General features: G+C 33.4%; 1 protein-coding gene and 1 long non-coding RNA gene across 13 annotated transcripts in view; one reads left to right on the top strand and one right to left on the bottom strand.

Annotated features, from left to right (window-relative positions):
• LOC130684276 (uncharacterized) overlaps positions 1–18,133 on the bottom strand; it is a 131,002-nt gene that overhangs the window by 440 nt on the left and 112,429 nt on the right. Inside the window, exon 2 of the long non-coding RNA XR_008998476.1 lies at positions 2,078–2,152. This is a non-coding gene — a long non-coding RNA (uncharacterized LOC130684276). The remainder of the gene's footprint in view (positions 1–2,077; positions 2,153–18,133) is intronic.
• The window catches only part of CACNA2D1 (calcium voltage-gated channel auxiliary subunit alpha2delta 1), a 533,653-nt gene that overhangs the window by 491,866 nt on the left and 23,654 nt on the right, over positions 1–18,133 (top strand). For all 12 annotated transcript variants that reach the window (XM_036931689.2, XM_036931687.2, XM_036931679.2 and 9 more), the window contains 14 exons: positions 2,253–2,350; positions 5,185–5,272; positions 6,330–6,392; positions 6,997–7,100; positions 7,971–8,057; positions 9,233–9,300; positions 9,714–9,752; positions 11,260–11,331; positions 12,545–12,697; positions 12,780–12,832; positions 14,383–14,438; positions 14,773–14,902; positions 16,775–16,884; positions 17,991–18,073. In XM_036931689.2, the coding sequence (XP_036787584.2) occupies positions 2,253–2,350; positions 5,185–5,272; positions 6,330–6,392; positions 6,997–7,100; positions 7,971–8,057; positions 9,233–9,300; positions 9,714–9,752; positions 11,260–11,331; positions 12,545–12,697; positions 12,780–12,832; positions 14,383–14,438; positions 14,773–14,902; positions 16,775–16,884; positions 17,991–18,073 (1,204 nt within the window). The remainder of the gene's footprint in view (positions 1–2,252; positions 2,351–5,184; positions 5,273–6,329; positions 6,393–6,996; positions 7,101–7,970; positions 8,058–9,232; positions 9,301–9,713; positions 9,753–11,259; positions 11,332–12,544; positions 12,698–12,779; positions 12,833–14,382; positions 14,439–14,772; positions 14,903–16,774; positions 16,885–17,990; positions 18,074–18,133) is intronic.

The raw sequence follows: 18,133 nt of genomic DNA, 5'->3' as shown, positions 1-18,133 counted from the left end.
GGAGGGTAAAGACGTCTCTCAACTCCAATTCCCAGTTTATAAGCAGTGGACTTTGTTTAGTTCAGCAGGGGTTAGCAGACATGCCATTTCTGTGGCCTGACTGGAAGACACATCTACCTGTGTGTTTAGGGAAGGGGCAAGTACCAGGGAAGGGGAGAAAGGCTGTAGCTTGTGCGGCAATGTGTTAAGCCCTGTACATGCAGGATTGTATGTACTGTTCAAAGGAACTATAAATAAATTAGTATTAGCTTATTTCACAGATTAGAAAACAGTTTTAGAGGTGTTAAAAAATAAAGGGTTTGAACCAATTCCCTTGCTACTTCAAGACATAAGTATATGCATTGAATATGTAAATGTTAATGGATCTCAAATAGCACCTAGTACATCTGAGTAAAATGGAGATGCATTGTTCCTGCCTTTAAGAGGCATATAGTCATAGAGATGAGAATCTGGAATCTGGATGAGTTTTGCTTTCTTGGATAGTCAGAAATGAGAAAGGACCTTCAAAGGAGATGAATTAGAATGAGAAAGAAATAACATGTGATTTTATAATTACATATAGTTAAATGCTAATGTGGGAAGAAGTCAGTTTTAGCTCTGTCAATAATGAAACAAGTACAAATCATGTAACCTTTCTAGACCTTGCTTTGAAACTGAAATTATCCTTGAGTCAAGAAATTTTGTTCTTATGTTTTTTGAAGTTCTGACATTCGGTTCCTCTCTACTAACTGAGGTTTTGGAACTACCTTAGGTAATGGTGGCAATGCATCTGAAAATATTAACTATTAATTGCATTTTTGTCTTGAATATTTGATTCTCCAATCTGTTGGTTGCATTAACTAGTTACTATAATTGCAGTCTTACATTTATGTTGCCTTATATTTATTCTGAATTTCCAAAACACTTAGGACAGCAGTCCTCAAAGAATGTTTCTCACACACTTTAAGTTCCAGAGGTCCATTCAGAGAATCCACAAAGTCAAAACTGTTTTCCTAACAATGTTAAGAGTTGTCTTTTTCTTCGTATTGACATTTGCGGCAACCATACAAAAGCATTGATGAGCTGACCCTAAAGGGCACTGACATAATTTCATTGAGGCTTTACCCTTGAGTTTGTCTTTTAATATTCTTTGGATGAAATAGGAGTTCTGCTGTATAGCAGAGTCATTTGGCTGTCTCAAAGAAAAGTGCTTGTCTGATAGATTGAGTTGAGAGCTGAAATAGGTGTATTTCATGAAATATTTTACTTGGCAAATGTTTTCTCAAAAATCAATCAAGTGAGTCTTTTATTTTGAAGAAAACAACTCAGAGTATTTGTCTCTGAAGACAAAGTCTGAGCCTTCAAACAAAATTAGAATTTGGGAAAGCTGTATTCATTACCATGAGCTTAAATTACCAATAGTTAGATACTTATCTGGTGAGATCACTGATGGTATTAATGAATGTGAATTTTCAATATTGCATAATGGAGTGTATCATCATTTGGAAGATCTCTGTAACTCACATTTTCCAAACAACTAGTTTAAAATGTTACAAAATCACAGATGGGTAAAAGAGTCATTCAAAGTATTAGTACATTAAATTTTAACTTAACAGTACAGAAAGTTCACTGATACTATTTCAAAATTCATATTATAACTAACTACCACAAAATTACAGATAATCAAGTTTTGGTATGTTATTTTAAAAGAATAGCCAAAATAATCTGAAAAGTCTATATATATTCTGCTTCACTGTATATCTGAAGACATATTTTTTTGTGTGCCAAAACAATATATTTCATTGATTGAATACAGAGGTACACTAGGCTATTAAGTCAGGAAGTAAAGAGATTTTCAAATAGGTAAATCTGTGCCACTTTTTTCACTGTAACTTTTTTGAAACAAATTTTTCATAAAAATGCTAACATAATGGATTTATTCTTGATGTTTAAATATTTTTAAATTTCTCAATTTCTTTATGAAAACTGCAAATTTACAACACACAATGATGATAATGTAATAACAATAACAAACCATTTACTGAACACCTACAGTCCAGAGGTCAAGTGTTTAATATTTATTATCTATAATACTTACCACTTTTTGTCAGTGTTGTTCCATTATAGAGTTTGGAAAATGGAGGAACAAGTTTAATGGCTTGCAGTCTCCTAGCTAGTAAAAAAAAAAAAAGTGTTTTCACTTCCTGTGTTTATTGTGTACATTTTTTTGAAGTTTTGATTTTAATGCCTAATATCCTAAATTTCTTTTTCAGAGATTACTGCAGTGACCTTAAAATATCAGATAATAACACAGAATTCCTTTTAAATTTCAATGAGTTTATTGACAGAAAAACTCCAAACAACCCATCATGTAAGTAGGCATTAATTGGCAGTAATTGCTCACTGTGGTTATATCCAAGGCGGTTCTATCTTGGTTCAGATTAGTTTGTTGGTATGTTGGTTTATTTATTTAATTTATGAATTTTTAATGGTAAAATGTTACAATTCAGTCTTTTATATATTACAAAAATTTCATTTCATTAAGTAAAATCAAATTTTCAAAGCCAGGAAATGTTGCCAGTGTTTAAATGCAAATAGGATATGCTTACCTTTGTTCTTTCAAATTTAAAAAACTTGATTTTAATGATCTTTTGAAGGTTTTTCAATGCCTTGTTTTTGCTGTATAGAGGAAAACATGTAACACATTTTTATTTTTTATGTCCTGCATTTCATATAATGAGTTTTAATATGGATAGAGTAAAAACAAAGGTGTAAAAAATGCTATATTAATGTTTTTTTCCTGATACTCATTTCAATCATAATTAACTTCATATTTTTAAAAAATAATTCTTTAATTTCCCATTTTGTGAAGTAAATCAATTTGGAATAGGTAAATCTTAGTAATTAGTCTTTAACATTATATTTATCTTTCAGAGAAATTTGCATGAGTCATACTATGACACTTCATAGAGATTTACAGATGCTGGACTTTTAAAACATTTAAAAATCTTAACTGTTTTTTTTTCCTAAAATATCCTGTGAAAGTACTCTTATGAAAGAAATGTAGTGACAATGGGAAATAAAAGAGGAAAACCCACTGCGTGGCAAAAATTACCTTAGTAAATATAATTTGGGAAAAAAATATATGCTGACATTTTTGTTCTCTGCTCCACCTCTTCTTTTCTTTTTAAAAATTATTTCCCTTTCTATCAGGAAGGGTTAAGCAAAGCTCTTCCTCAGTTATGAAAAGTAAAAATCCATCTCACAAATAGAAGTTTACCTCATAAAAAGATAACTCATTGCACCTCTTAACATGAATGAGCTCCTCTGCAATGCTGTGATGGGTAGCTAGAGTTTACATCCATCCTTCCTGAGTTGAGGGATTCCAATCCTTTCTGCTCTGTGAACTCACTCTGCCTGAGCAAGAGCCTTTTCGGTGATTTTTAATGGGATTGTTCATTTCCTATTAGTAATGGGTATTTCCAAGAGAGAACTGGAATAATATGGAATTTAATTGGTTGCCTCTAGGTCCTAGGAAAGTATGAGGATGTTTAAACAAAATGCTTTCAGTATCATAGTACTAGTGTCCATTTTGTTGTGTGTGCTTCAGTCTCTTCACCTTTTACCTGCTTCCTATTATATACGTAATCCAATAGGAAGTGATGGACATGATTATTTAACTGTGTGAAGAACTGAGAATTTATTAGATTTTTAATTATAAAAAAAGAGCTGATAGCTATAAAACAATTCATATTTTCCTCAGTGTTATATTATAGATATAGATTTTTCTCAGTCACATTTTACCTCACATTATTAAGAATAATATGTAAAACAACTCTAAAGGTAGTTACCAATGATTGGAATCTAGTTGTAACCTATGTAGTTTTTTCAAAGGGGTGCAGTTAAGTTTAATTTTGCTATATAAAGGAAAGCCTTCAGTAAAATTATAATTCTCCCCTAGTATTTGTTAACCTACCTAAATGTTTATGCTGTAGAGTGATCATTATCTTCATATTCCCTTTTGTTATTGAACTACTATGAAATGAGATTTTGTGTGTAAAACAACAAAGCTTAATACTGATAACCTGTTTAATATATTGTATGTAGTCAGCTACAAGGGACATATTTCAAGACACATTTTTAAACTTATAAACATAATGAAAATATGAACAAAATTATGAAGTTACTTGCAATGTTGATTTATATTACAAATTACAATAATGGTCTCTTTTTTTTTACCTTAAAGGATTTGAGACAAATTATATTAATTCACTTTCCACATGGGCTGTTTTTTAAAGTGATTTCATTTCTAAAATAATATAGTAAAAAAGATAAGTTCCTAAAATGAATCGAAATCTAAAATGTGAATTAAGTTTATCTTTTAATCCTGGATGAAAGATATATTGAATTAAAAATCAATGACACCAACTAAAGTGTTTTCCAGCCTATTCTACTCCGTCTCTTGTAGAAATAAGGTATTAAATAAGACCATATATTCCTTACTTGAATAAAATTTAATTTATCATAAATGTGCACTTTCAAAAAGCACTAGTAGGCAACTCAGAGCCTCACGGGTGCATGAGTACAGGAGCCAGCGGGAAGGAAAGAGGCATCGTTTTTCAATGAAGAATGTGCATTAATTGACCCTTGGCGCTCATCAGCTATGCTCTCCATTATCTTTGAACTGGGGCTAATATGCTCATTTGTACTTTTCCAGCAATACCAGGAGATTCCAAAAGCCAGTCTTGGAAGTGTTGTTCTGTAATAAGTTATTTTGTTCCTTGGCCAAAACAAACAAGAAACTACATCATGTATTTTTATATTTACATATAAAATTATCCATGAAATTATGATTGGGAATCACTGTACTAACCTGCACATACACACACACACATACAAAAAGGAGGACTATTCATTTCCTCATTGTTTCTTGATTGGCATATTTCATACATGTTTTTGATAAAGTTTACAAAAAATTTGCCTTGTTTAAAATTGGCTTTTTCACTACTGATCTGTCTAGAGCCTGAAAAATGTCAGGCAAGATGAACAATATAAAAACATACAGAAAGTTAATATAGGATATTTTTAATTCACAGAACTTATTCTCTCTGAATTTCCTTTGGAAATAGATAATATATTTGTTTCATTATTATCCTGGTTAAAAATCTATGCATTATAATTGAGTATATCCTTTTCCTGTATTAGGTAACACGGATTTGATTAATAGAGTTTTGCTGGATGCAGGCTTTACAAATGAACTTGTCCAAAATTACTGGAGTAAGCAGAAAAACATGTAAGTATGTGTTCTTATTAATAAAAAATATATTAATTTCAGTTTAGTTTCTCTCCAGGAAATACTTGGAATATAGGTCTCATAAATTTAAAGTTTATTATTTATCTTCAATAACAATTTCTCAAGAGAAACATTTTGTAATTGTTGACAACTTGCATTTCAGTTGTCAGTGAATGTCAGAAATAATATCTGCCGTTTCTCAGCTTTACATGCATATACACTGTACTGTGAATAAACCAAATTAAACAGGCATGTCTATGTGTGTTTCAGTGTTTGTGGTAGACAGGGTTCTTAGTGAATGTGTAGTTGGCTTTTTAATGGCACTACTGCATACCGGGGTCAAGAAATTGAGAAATCTGACTATGATTCTCATTTATAGTCTCTTCTCCACCCCATTTCCAGTCAATCACCAAAGACTAAGTACTTCCTCTAACAGTGTTCTCCTCTCTTCTTCATACTCAGGGCCATAAATTCCCATTTCTAAAAAGCTACAGCATCTGCTGTTTCTGCCTTTAATGTTTCTGTTCCTCTGCCCACAGCCCTCAGTCTATTCTCCACACAATGTGTACCTGCCAGAGTCTTACTTTTAAAATGCAGTTCTAATTTCAGGATAAAGGTGAAACTCTCCAGCCTGTATTTAAAGGTCATCCATGAGCAGACCATTCTTCAGAAGCTTGTACTTCAGACTTCACTTCCTGTTGTTTCTCGCCTGGTGCCTTGTGCTGTTGTACACCAAATACTCTCACTGTTCACTGGCTTTCCTTCACGCATAATCTTTGCTCATATTGTGATGTCTTCCTGCTTCCTCTGTAAACTCACATTCCATCTTCAAATGTAGCTGTATCATTTCCTATGAGATGTCTTCCTTAAATGACCCTCTTTAATGACTAATTAGATATTTTAGCTATTAAAACATCGTTTGTACCTGTTGATGTATTTACTTTGGCTTCCTTTATTTTAGGAACTCATTTTATTTCTCCTTGTATCACTAACACTTAAATTAATACCTTACAAAGAGTAAGTTGAATAAAAAATGTCCTTCTGTCTTCTCTTCTAGCAAGGGAGTGAAAGCGCGGTTTGTTGTGACCGATGGTGGGATTACCAGAGTTTATCCCAAAGAGTAAGTTCAAATAACATCTGTAAAAATCAGAACATTACAAAAGACTACTCTAAGGAGCTGTACATTTCTGTATAAGGAAACCATTACTCAGAGAAACCGATCATTATTAGGTTATAATGGAGTCATTGTTTAGACATATTACTTAAATACTCCATTTCTTTAAAAAATTTTTGTCATATATATTACAAAATTTAAGAGATTTTAAAAGGGATTTTTCTCTTTGCAGATACAAGTTAACGTAGGTAAATGAACATAATGGTTGTAGCTCTTTGGAGGTGTTTGCAGAAACACAATTGTTTTCACTGCTCTTCAGTGGATCTTGGTAGACAGGCTGGGCTTATTAATGTTAAATGATCTGCCCCATAGTTACCTGGCTGGTAAATGGCAAGAGTGAAACTAGGAGTCAGCTTTTCCTGACCCTTAATATAATTTTCTGCTGATACATTGCTTAGTAATGAGCATCACTTAGACTATCAATTACCACTAGCTTCCTTAGACATACCTGATATGTAGACACATTTGTAAAGTTCAGTGATGTCCACATGGGAGAAGTAGGTTATCAGGTAGTCTGAAGAATAAAAATGATGAACCATTTCCTCCTTAGGGCTGGAGAAAATTGGCAAGAAAACCCAGAAACATATGAGGACAGCTTCTATAAAAGGAGTCTTGATAATGATAACTATATTTTCACTGCTCCCTACTTTAACAGTAAGTATCATTCTGGACATCAGTTTGCTCAATTTCTTTTGTTTTAAAATTATTGCTACTACCTGCTTTTCCCAAAAATAATATATTTTAAGCTAATTGCTCAGAATTGTCATTAAGTATGTACTGTAGAAGCATACATTTAGTTGAAGAGGTAAAAAAACCTAGTTGGAAACAGTATTTCAGTAATGTAGAGACAGCATATCTCTGCGCATGCATAGTACATAAAAACACATGTAGGTAATACCTCATTTCACAAGTCATTAATGAATTTTTACAAGTGTAATCAGTTTACTCCACTTTAATCAGTTTTTCTTAAGTATTTATAAAATTTGGTAATAGTTCATCTTTTAAAATATTAAATTGGGTTCTTTCCCCAAAACTTTCAAATTTAATCCCTCAGCTTCTCTATGGGTACATATTATTTAGTCTCATTTTCACAAATGGGAAACTGAAGTTAAAGAATTTCAGAGTTTTGTCCAGAGACATATATCTGCTAAAATACAAGAGCAGTTTTGGGAATCTAAGATCAATCTTTCCATTTCACTTCAGCAGCCTCCTCACTATTATAGCGGATGTCATGAAGCAGAAATTTGGTGTGCATCCCATCCATTATATCATGGAAGGAGACGCAGCCAAGCTGAATTAATCCACATCCTGATGTCAATTAGTGTGAACCAGTTCACAGACACTCCTGTTCGCCTGGGGTATAGAGGAAGAAGAGGCAAAAGGACCTCTTTTATACATGTCTAAACACCTCTTTATAACATGTCTATGCTAGAGTATTTAAGCCAAATGCTACTCACCTTTACCTATTGAATTCAGTATTATTTGATTTATCGAGATAGGTCTGTTTTCCCTTTTTATTTTTAGAAAGTGGACCTGGTGCTTATGAATCAGGCATTATGGTAAGCAAAGCTGTAGAAATATATATCCAAGGAAAACTGCTTAAACCTGCAGGTAAGCATATATATTGTGCCCATGCACATGGCCAAGATTAAATGGGACCTAATACTTTATTAAAAACTGGCAGTGCTTATCAGGAAGGCCATCAGAAAGCTTCAGCCAAAATAAAGTAAAAAACATGCAAACTTAAAAAATTAAATACAATTAGTTACCTATGATCTGCAGATAAAATAATATTGATGCTATAGTGTTGAGAAGTTTTCAAGTAAGCATTTATGTTTATGCCCTGTTGACACAAATATATGGAGTCAATTGAGTGTTGCATATCAAAATTCCAAATGCAGGATTGATCTAGCAGTCCTTCTCTAAACATCCTACCAGTACTTTAAAATACACAAAAGAATAGACAGCCAAGGATGTGAACACTTATAATAATTTAAAGATGCTGTTAAGTTTCTATCATTGGGAGAGAAGATAAATTATGACATATCTATACTATGTATCTGTTAAGAAGAATTGGGTAGGAATCTATTTTTTAAAAAAACAAAGTAATAGAAAAACAACTTTTTGCTAAAACAAACAAGAAACAAATTTTAAAATTGAGCATCACTGGGAATTAGAAATAGGCTAGAATTTTTTTTCTTTTATAGTATGATTCGGTATTGTTTGAAGGTAGACGATTGCCTTCCTGCTCCTGAGGGCAGTTTTCTGCCACATAGATTCATTCTATCACTTACTAACTCACTCACCCCTGCCTTCATTCACTGTTGTTTTCTCAGTCACTCATTCACTCACCTGCTCGTCTTTCCAAAGTTCAGCAAACATTTCTTAAGTACCTCCTGCAAGCATTGGTCAGGTTAGGGAATCTTCTTAAAATATTCCTCTTGAATGACTTCATATTTATAACACTATTCCTGATACTCTCTATATTAGTTAGTTGGCCAGGTCATAGCATATGAATAAACTGTGTTGTGAATATAAATGAAGTTTATATAATCATTTAAGAGCTGTTAGCATTACTTCTTAATGAAAACCCCAAGAAATATATCTCTGTGTATATATTCTGAACTACTCAGAATATATTCTCAGCTATTTTGAAGAACTGAAATTAAATAGATTTTTTTTTGTATTTGTTCAGGAATTTTCAAATGTGAGAGGAAAGATAGATTAGTGAGACTCATAGCTACATTTTTTTTAATTTGTCAATTTTTCTTTACATTATTTTTCAGTTGTTGGAATTAAAATTGATGTAAATTCCTGGATAGAGAATTTCACCAAAACATCAATCAGGGATCCGGTAAGGTTTTTTTTTTTTTTTAATTCGTATGCTACGCTTAGTTTTCTCAAATGCAAAGAAAAAGTAAAATTAAAGTTTTATACAGTGACAAAATAAATTTTCAGTGCCATTACATTTAAGCAGAATTATTGAGTTCCTATTTTTCCAGAGAATTTTTTTGTCTACATTAGTCAATAAATAACCAAAAGAAAAATATTTCAATGTTATAATGTGAAATGCTAGTTTAGATATCTATTGACTGATATTTTCTAATTTTAAACATAAGACTATTGCCTTTTTTTATTGAAGACTAGACTATCATTTGATCTTTTATAGGAGATAAAGAATTCAATTGTAACGTGGTAATACTATGCTATAATTAAGATGCAGTGCTTTTTAAAATGTGAGGTGATGATTGTATTTCTGTCTTTCAGTGTGCCGGTCCAGTGTGTGACTGCAAAAGAAACAGTGATGTAAGAAAACTCAAAAATTTTTAACTTTAATTTTTTTCTTGTGCTACTCCTGCTTAGACTTTAATGCTTAAAAAAAAATCACTGCATCCTTTTTTTAATGAAATGCTATAAGAGAAAATCTTCTTTGTAACTGTGAACTAATTCATAGATAAGACTTTGAATTATATGCTTTAAATTCCTACTTTTAAATGTTTATTTTTAAAAATATTTATATATAATGGGAACATATAAAAAAAGCATGTCAGTATGGACTGTATTCTCTTCGATCTCAATTGTGTTGGATTCTTTCGTACGTATTTATCTTTAGCTCTGTTCCTGGATGGGAAGTTTTAAGCAATGTGTCATTATTGGTTATGAGTGCAATCTTCCATGCTTTGCACTTTGTCTGAATTTGTTCACTATATTTACAGCAATGAGAACTTTTTTTTAACTAAACCCTGCAATTATGTAATTCATTATAAAGTTTGGATTTTACATTGTCCTCCAATACTCCCGTGTCTCTTTAAGAAGTTGAAAAAGCAAATGTGAACTTCTTTGTTCAAAAGTTGAAGATGCTGTAAGACTGATATTAGATAAATTCAAGTGAATGAGAGGATGAATTCCACTGTTTTCTTCTCTTCTTCTTGTGTGTGTGTGTGTGTGTGTGTGTGTGTGTGTGTGTTTGTATTTCCCAGGAAAACAGTGAGTTCATGCCACCTCTTCACTTCTAGTTGTATAAAATTATATGCCAGTAACTTTAATTATTTTTTTTGTAGATTATCCCTTGTACATAGACAATATAAAGAGACTATGAAAGCTGTTTTTAGGGCAAAAGTTTTAGCAAGCTGTTTCCGCATTAGGGAAATAGAATGCATGTGTCTCCAGTTCTGAAAACAAATGTTTTAAATTGTGATTTTGTATATTAAATATTATTAAATTGATTCATGCATTTAAACATGATTTAAATTGAATTGGGTGGGAATTTATTTCAGGATGAATGATTTTTTTTCTGTCATGGGCATTTTTTTTTCTTTTGTGCTTTTAAATCTGAAATTATCCAACCATTTTTTCATACAAAATAGTCATAAATGTCCTCAGGCTGCTGCCTTTTTTTAAATCTGTGAAGTATGGTGACTAAAATGCATTTTTAAAAAGATCTTGTGAAAATCTTAACTGTGTGTTTAAAATAATAAGGTTACTATACATTACTAAATATTTTGATCTGCCCAATATCTTGGATCATTTAGATGACCTTGGAATGGCAAAAGATTGTTTTTGATTTGTTCCTATGATTTGTTCCCACTGAGTTGACAACTTTAACTGGATAGGTGGTGGTAGAATATGAAGCATTTGATATGAATCTATGCATTCTGTCAGTTTATTTCATCAGAATTTCTTGAGTGAATTTCAAGGGAAGATAATAGTCATTTGAATTTTTTCTATTTTTGCTACCATCATCCAACTGTAACGATAACGCAGCCTTCTCACCTTCCTAAAAATGTGTTAACTGTTGTTTTTATTTTGATAGGTAATGGATTGCGTGATTCTAGATGATGGTGGATTTCTTTTAATGGCAAATCATGATGATTATACTAATCAGGTATGTACTTAAAGTGAGAGAGAACTAGTTTCCAAAGTTTGTTTCCCTGATCAACATTATAAAATTCCTTCAAACCATTACAGAAATTGATTATTTGCTCTGTCTTAAAATAAATTTTAAAATGCTAAATATAATATAAATCATTAAAAAATGCACCCTAAACCTATTTTTTCCAATGTCTGTTAGTTGAGTTTCTTTCTGGTACTAACAGTTAGCCATTAAAATGTATAGTTAAGTAGCAGTCATCAAAGGGAAGGGGTTGGGGAGGGAGGGAGAAGGGGATTAGAACTCACAATATAGGTAGGTCACGGGGAAGGAAATACAGCATGGAGAAGACAAGTAATCACTCTATAGCATCTCACTACACTGATGGACAGTGACTGTAATGGGCAGGAGGGGGACTTGATAATATGGGTGAATGTTGAAACCACAATGTTGCTCATGTGAAACCTTCATAAGATTGTCTATCAGTGATACCTTAATTTTAAAAAAACTGTATAGTTAAGGATTTTAACATGATATGGGCTTTCTATTTTTGATCTCTCCGAAATTTAGAAAATCTTCACATCTTAAGTGTTTATTAGTTGATAATATCTAACTTAATAGATGGCTGGTTTGAAACTGACAAAGTTTCTAGTCCCAGATTTACAAATTGGTAGTACATAGGCTGTTTGGCTTACAAAGGATATTAAGCAAAGTACAATAAGTTGCCAACTAATTTCATTTCTGAATCTACATTTCTGACATCGACATCTCTTAAAAAAAAGAAACAAAACACTCTCTCAACACCACCTTTTCCTAACTGACAATATTTATGAGCTGGAGTTGATTAGTCTGGAGGTTTCCTCTTTAGGTGGGACTCACTCCAGTTCATCACAATCTCTACAAGGTCCTTTTCTTTTTGTAGTCTTACTCATTTCTCTCATTTATGCTACTTGTCTCTTCCCTAGGAGGCATTTGATTGTGACCTTTATGCTTACTAAACTCTCCATTCCTTCTGTGAGTATCACACAGAACCACTGAGTAATGAGAACACGTCATCTCACTTGAGCTCTTTCGGAGTGTCTGACACAGGCTTATTACTTGCTTTTGTTTCTAAGCTCCTAAATAGTTTTTGTTCACATTTTCTTTGTATTATTTCTTTTCATTTTAAGGGTTTAGGTGTTAATATTTGGCTCACATTTGAAACTTTATTTATTTTTTTCTGTACCAGATTGGAAGATTTTTTGGAGAGATTGATCCAAGTTTGATGAGACACCTGGTTAATATATCAGTTTATGCTTTTAATAAATCTTACGATTATCAGTCAGTGTGTGAGCCTGGAGCTGCACCAAAGCAAGGAGCAGGTCGTCGCTCAGCATTCGTGGTCAGTACCCCCTAACTCGTCTGCTCCTCTCAGAGGGACACAGGGCGGATCAGTGGAATGACTTTGTTGTTCTATTTTATAGCCGTCAATAGCAGACATATTACACATTGGCTGGTGGGCCACTGCTGCGGCCTGGTAAGTCAAAATTGCAGTTTTATTGCTAATGAGAGACTGGTGGTTTGAAGTAGTGAAGAATTTGGTGAAAATACAGATTTTGTAACATGTAAATAATTATTAGGGGTCTACTCTTTTTCATTTCCCATAGCACATATTGGTGATATTTATGATTTTTTTAATATGGTCACTGTACAATTATTAGTTTTCAGTTTTTCATTTGAAAACAATGTTATGTTCATGTAAACCTGTCTCTTCAGAGACTTTTTTATGGATCTGTTGAAACTCTTTGCATTTTATTTTTTTCTTTATATTCAATTCCTTAAATTTTAGGTATATTGATCTATAAAAAGTTCCTATTTATCGCCTTCAGTATCCAAATTAGTTGACTTCATCAATCAAGTTCATGACATGATGACTTTTTTCTCTGTCTGTACTGTCCATGGAATGGCTGACACAGTCTCAGAGGCATCATGTTGCCAAAATGTATCTACTTCTTTGTCGTCACCAATTCCACCCTCCCCACTTCCTTCACCCCTCACCTGTTCCCCCACCACCGATGAAGTAACTGTTCATGGAGGCACGCTGCAGAGTCTGGAAGATCAAATTTGTCATTGTTCAGTTCTGGTCAATCAAGAAACTAAACCTTTTTGTCTGGGATCCATTCTCTCTCCCTCCTTGCCTTTCCACCTGTCTTTCTTTTGTATCATTACTTTATTGTCTAAGCTTCATTCCAGGATTAATCTGTAACATTCATTTGATGTTGAAGCTTCCCTGGCTAGAATTAAAGTCGTGCCATTTTATTAATGTAGCAAAGATTTTGATTACAAATTCTATTTTTCTGAAAAAAAAAAAGTGTGAGAAATGGTGCTTTCTGTTCTGACAGTGATATTTATATGTTAATTTATGTGGGTTTTCTAAACCTCACAGTGTTGCTAAAATACTTTATGCTATTTTCTGGACAGAATCTCCCTCCTCCTCTTTAGTGCCCGCTTCTGCCCTATATCTTTCCTAAATTCAGTTCCAGATGATTCTATTCTAATATATAGACAATGACTCAATTGTCTTTATTATAAAAGTGAAATGTGCTATATGCCTTAGATCTAATATGTATATTTCATTTCATAGCTGTCACGTTATATATTTACAAACATATTCTGTACTGTAATAAATAGTCCACAAACCTGTGGCAAAGACAAACTCATTTTTGTTTGGTTTTTCAGGTTTGTTTTTCCCCCACCACAAAATTTTAAAAGCTAAAATAAGGTGAAAAACGTATGCATTGTAATACTGACATTCTACTTCTTAGAGTTACCACCTCTCCACAATTTCATTTCTTATTAGGCTTTTTCACACATATGTGTCCTTCACTTGGTTCTGAACACATCTGACTTCTCTTACATAAAGAAATTTATAGTGTTCTGTGTAATTTAAGAAATACTTATAGAAAAATGCTCCTTAACAGATGGGAAAGAAATATGTACATGCAAAATTACTCAGGTTTTTGTTATACAATTTGTAGAGGAAAAGGTCTTGATTTTTATCAATAATCATTCATATTTAAAATTCAGGTCTATTCTACAGCAGTTTCTCTTGAGTTTGACCTTTCCACGACTTCTTGAGGCAGGTATGTAAATGCTCAGATATTGTCAGAATAGCAATTAAAAATTTCTTTTTGGATGTGTTAAGTTCAACAAACTCAGAATTTGTGTCCATTTGCTGCTTTTGAAACTTTCTTAGGTCACACTGGCCTCTATTTTGTAGCTCTTATGTATTTGTATTAATTTATTCTATCAATATTTATTGGGTACCTATTAGAGGTCCATATGATACCACACAGCAATAAACAAGTCAGTCATTTGTTTTGCCCTTATGCATTTGTTTTGCTCTGTGAGAAATGAAGGCTCTGGGGGACTGACTGTAGTGTCCCCTCATGAAGGTGGTCTTTGTTTTCCCCACAGTTGAGATGGAAGATGATGATTTTACGGCCTCTCTGTCAAAACAGAGTTGTATTACTGAACAAACCCAGTATTTCTTCGATAACGATAGTAAATCATTCAGTGGGGTACTAGACTGTGGAAACTGTTCCAGGTAATTCCTTTCTTCATTTCAAGACAAGTACTGTTTCACTAAGAAATTGTATCCAGTTTTATAATCATTACAGAAAACAATGGAGATTAACATTTGATTATTCTGAGAAGTGTGAGTTACTATTTTAAGTTGAAAACACCAGAGATCTCTCTCTGGTGTTTTAAAATTTACCATTTTTAGAATTCTAACTTTGATAAGTTGTAATCCCTTCAATAATAGTTACATATGTTCTACATATCTATCTATCTATCTATATCTCTCTCTATATATATAGATATATGATCAATAAATCATACCCACTTTTAGGTAAAGAAAAATTTTATTTTAATGTATTATTTTGTATAAGCCCATATTAAAGTTATCTGATGTAAAGTTGCAGGATCATATTAATTCTAAGTGATTCTAAGACAAATACAATTTCTTTTGACATAAAAGATATTCTGAGGGTAGGGGTTACTCCTAGTTATCACTGAAATTTAGCATTGAATATGTCTTTGATTTGAAACTGAAAGAACTAGGAGAAAATAACCTTTCCTAAAGTTAAGGTTAATGGTAGTCATCAGAATCCATAAAACATCCTGAAGAATTTTTGGAAGAGTTGGAGAGTTTAATGCAGTTGTAATGGGATGAAAGAGAAGGCAAGATGGTGGAATTTTGAGAGGAAAGTGATAATCTGCCTCACAGGATCCCTGAGAACACAGCAAAAGGTACAGCTTGCCAGGCATGGAGTTGGGCCACTTTGTTTTTAGCAAGTGAGGGCAGATTATTCTAGAAGAAACCTTAGCCTAGGAAAGAAGAAATATGAGGAGATGAGGTAATATGAGCAAGTGAAAGGCCTGGGAGAGATAGTTGCTAGGGGATTCAGAAAAGAAATTTATAACAGTTAAAAAATTATTTTCAGGAAGGGGTTAACTGAAACGAGGATAAATTTTTAATAGACATGGTCATTGTGATTTTATGACTTTAGCAAGCCTCTGTGACCTAGGAGACAGAGCATGTGAAGAGAGAAAAGGAACAGAGTGTGGCAGGAACTCAGAAAAAAAGCACCATCTTGTTTAGAGATTAGCATGTCGGGCTATCAACTGCAGGAAACGCTACATCAGAAAGAGTTTCAGGGTCCATTGGCCTTTCGTTAGCTGATGTCCAGTAATAGTGATATATGCCTTAAAAATTGGCTAAATTATCATAAATTACTCTTCAGTGTCAGATTCACATTTTTATCTTGGTTACTGATGAAAGAGGAAGCAGCTTAAGCTGTGGAAAAAACAGTGCAGGCAATTTAGATCCCTTGATTCTCTTTATATCTGTGTTATCCAGTTCAGTGGTTACCTGCCAGGGGTGACTAGTTCAGGTGTCAATTACAATTAACTAATATTAAAAGTTTGTCACACTAGTCACATTTCAGATGCTCAATACCCTCATGTGGCTATTGTTTACCATATTGGACAAAGAAAACATTTCCATCTTTACAGAAAATTTTTGAACAACAATCTAGACTTAGCTCTGCCATTTGCTTGGCCAAGATGTTTAGTCACTTTTGTACTCCTAGTTTACTTGTCTGTAAAATATTTTTTCTATGAGTTTCAACAACTAAATAATGCTTATTTTTACACTGAGGACCAACATGTAAAGATCACACTTAAAACATCTGTTGCAGTTTTTTGGTATTCATTCGAGAGGCGGTACATGCACGCTAATAAATAAAATAGTAATCTTTCTCTTCTAAAATCATTCTGTTTCACTGTTTGTGTTGATGGCACTTTGTGTTTCATCTTTCAGTTTGACTTGTAAGAATCCTTGATTTTTACTTCTTTCCCAAAAGGTAATGTTCATTTCTATGATTTTTAAAAAATAAATATGTTTATTTTGCAGGATCTTTCATGTAGAAAAACTTATGAACACCAACTTAATATTCATAATGGTTGAGAGCAAAGGGACTTGTCCCTGTGACACACGACTGCTCATACAAGCAGAGCAGACTTGTATCCTTTGACATCAGAGATGTTTGGAATGGAAAACCATCTACAGTAATGCACTTTTGACCTTGTCATGTTGTTATACGCATACAGAGAAAAATATTATAGAGGGCTCTGATCACCTCACAGAGGCAGAATGGACCTCTTCATGCAAAATTCAGTTTGGATGTCAAGGTTGATGCTGCTACACATGCACCAAGAGAATGTGAATGGTCCCCTACTTGCATATTGAGGCTTTGTGGAGAGAGAGTAGATCTGACAATAGCTTGAGAGAGAGCAGGAAGAGCAACTGGCTTGAGGTTTTATGGTGGTTGGTCAGTGGTGCTGGCTTTGTGCCTGTACTCTGTCTCTGTGGCACAAACTTACAGGCAGTGCCAAGGGCAAGGGCACTCAAGCCTCCCCAGGTGCAGGACAGAGGGAAAAAGGGAGTGTTGTGGCTTGAAAGCTGTCAACGGTCATAGCAAATGGAGTTGAATGTGGTATAGACCTACCGTGGCATATTACCCAACTTCAAAAAGAAAGTCCTACCATGCTATACCTGCAATGGCAGTAACCCTGAAACTACTTCTGGTGGTAAATGTGCTAAACAACAATATGATGCTATTAATAATAAGCTTTGTAGGCACAGGGTTTTTAGAGTGCCTGTAATTGTTATATTTACTCATGCCATTGCAGAAAAAAAATAGTCCTTACGTATGTTTGGAATTGATACTTATTATTAGAAATTAGTTTCTATTTTTGTCTTGCTAAATAGGATGCACCCAGGTCTGCCCTTGTACTGTTTTACATGCATGCCACCTATCTTACACCCTGTGTCATTTGTGCATTTTGTCCACTTATATTCTACAAATATTGAGTGGTTTTTATGTACCAGGGACCATGTTATATGCAGAAAAGTGAAGGGTTGATCTCTTCACAGAGTCCCTTGTCTGACAAAAGAAAATCTGTGGGAGTTTACTTCCTTGAATTCCCTAGTATTTGAACTGGTTGTGTTGGGTTAGAGTATTGGCATAGGTATCTCTTACTTGCTTTGAGAAAATATATTGCATTTTATTATTTTAATTGTGTGAGGAACAAAAAGTGACTTCATATTCCTTAACAAGTTTCTCTAGCTGATGGTCCAGATCCTTGTGATATGGTTAAGCAACCCAGATACCGAAAAGGGCCTGATGTCTGCTTTGATAACAATGTCTTGGTAAGACCAAAGTTTACTGTATTAAAATACTATAACTCAGTGGTCATTGTCCACAAAAGT

The sequence above is a fragment of the Manis pentadactyla genome, chromosome 7, assembly GCF_030020395.1.
Source record: "Manis pentadactyla isolate mManPen7 chromosome 7, mManPen7.hap1, whole genome shotgun sequence".
Taxonomy (NCBI): domain Eukaryota; kingdom Metazoa; phylum Chordata; class Mammalia; order Pholidota; family Manidae; genus Manis; species Manis pentadactyla.
This window is presented reverse-complemented; position numbering and strand designations above follow the sequence as displayed.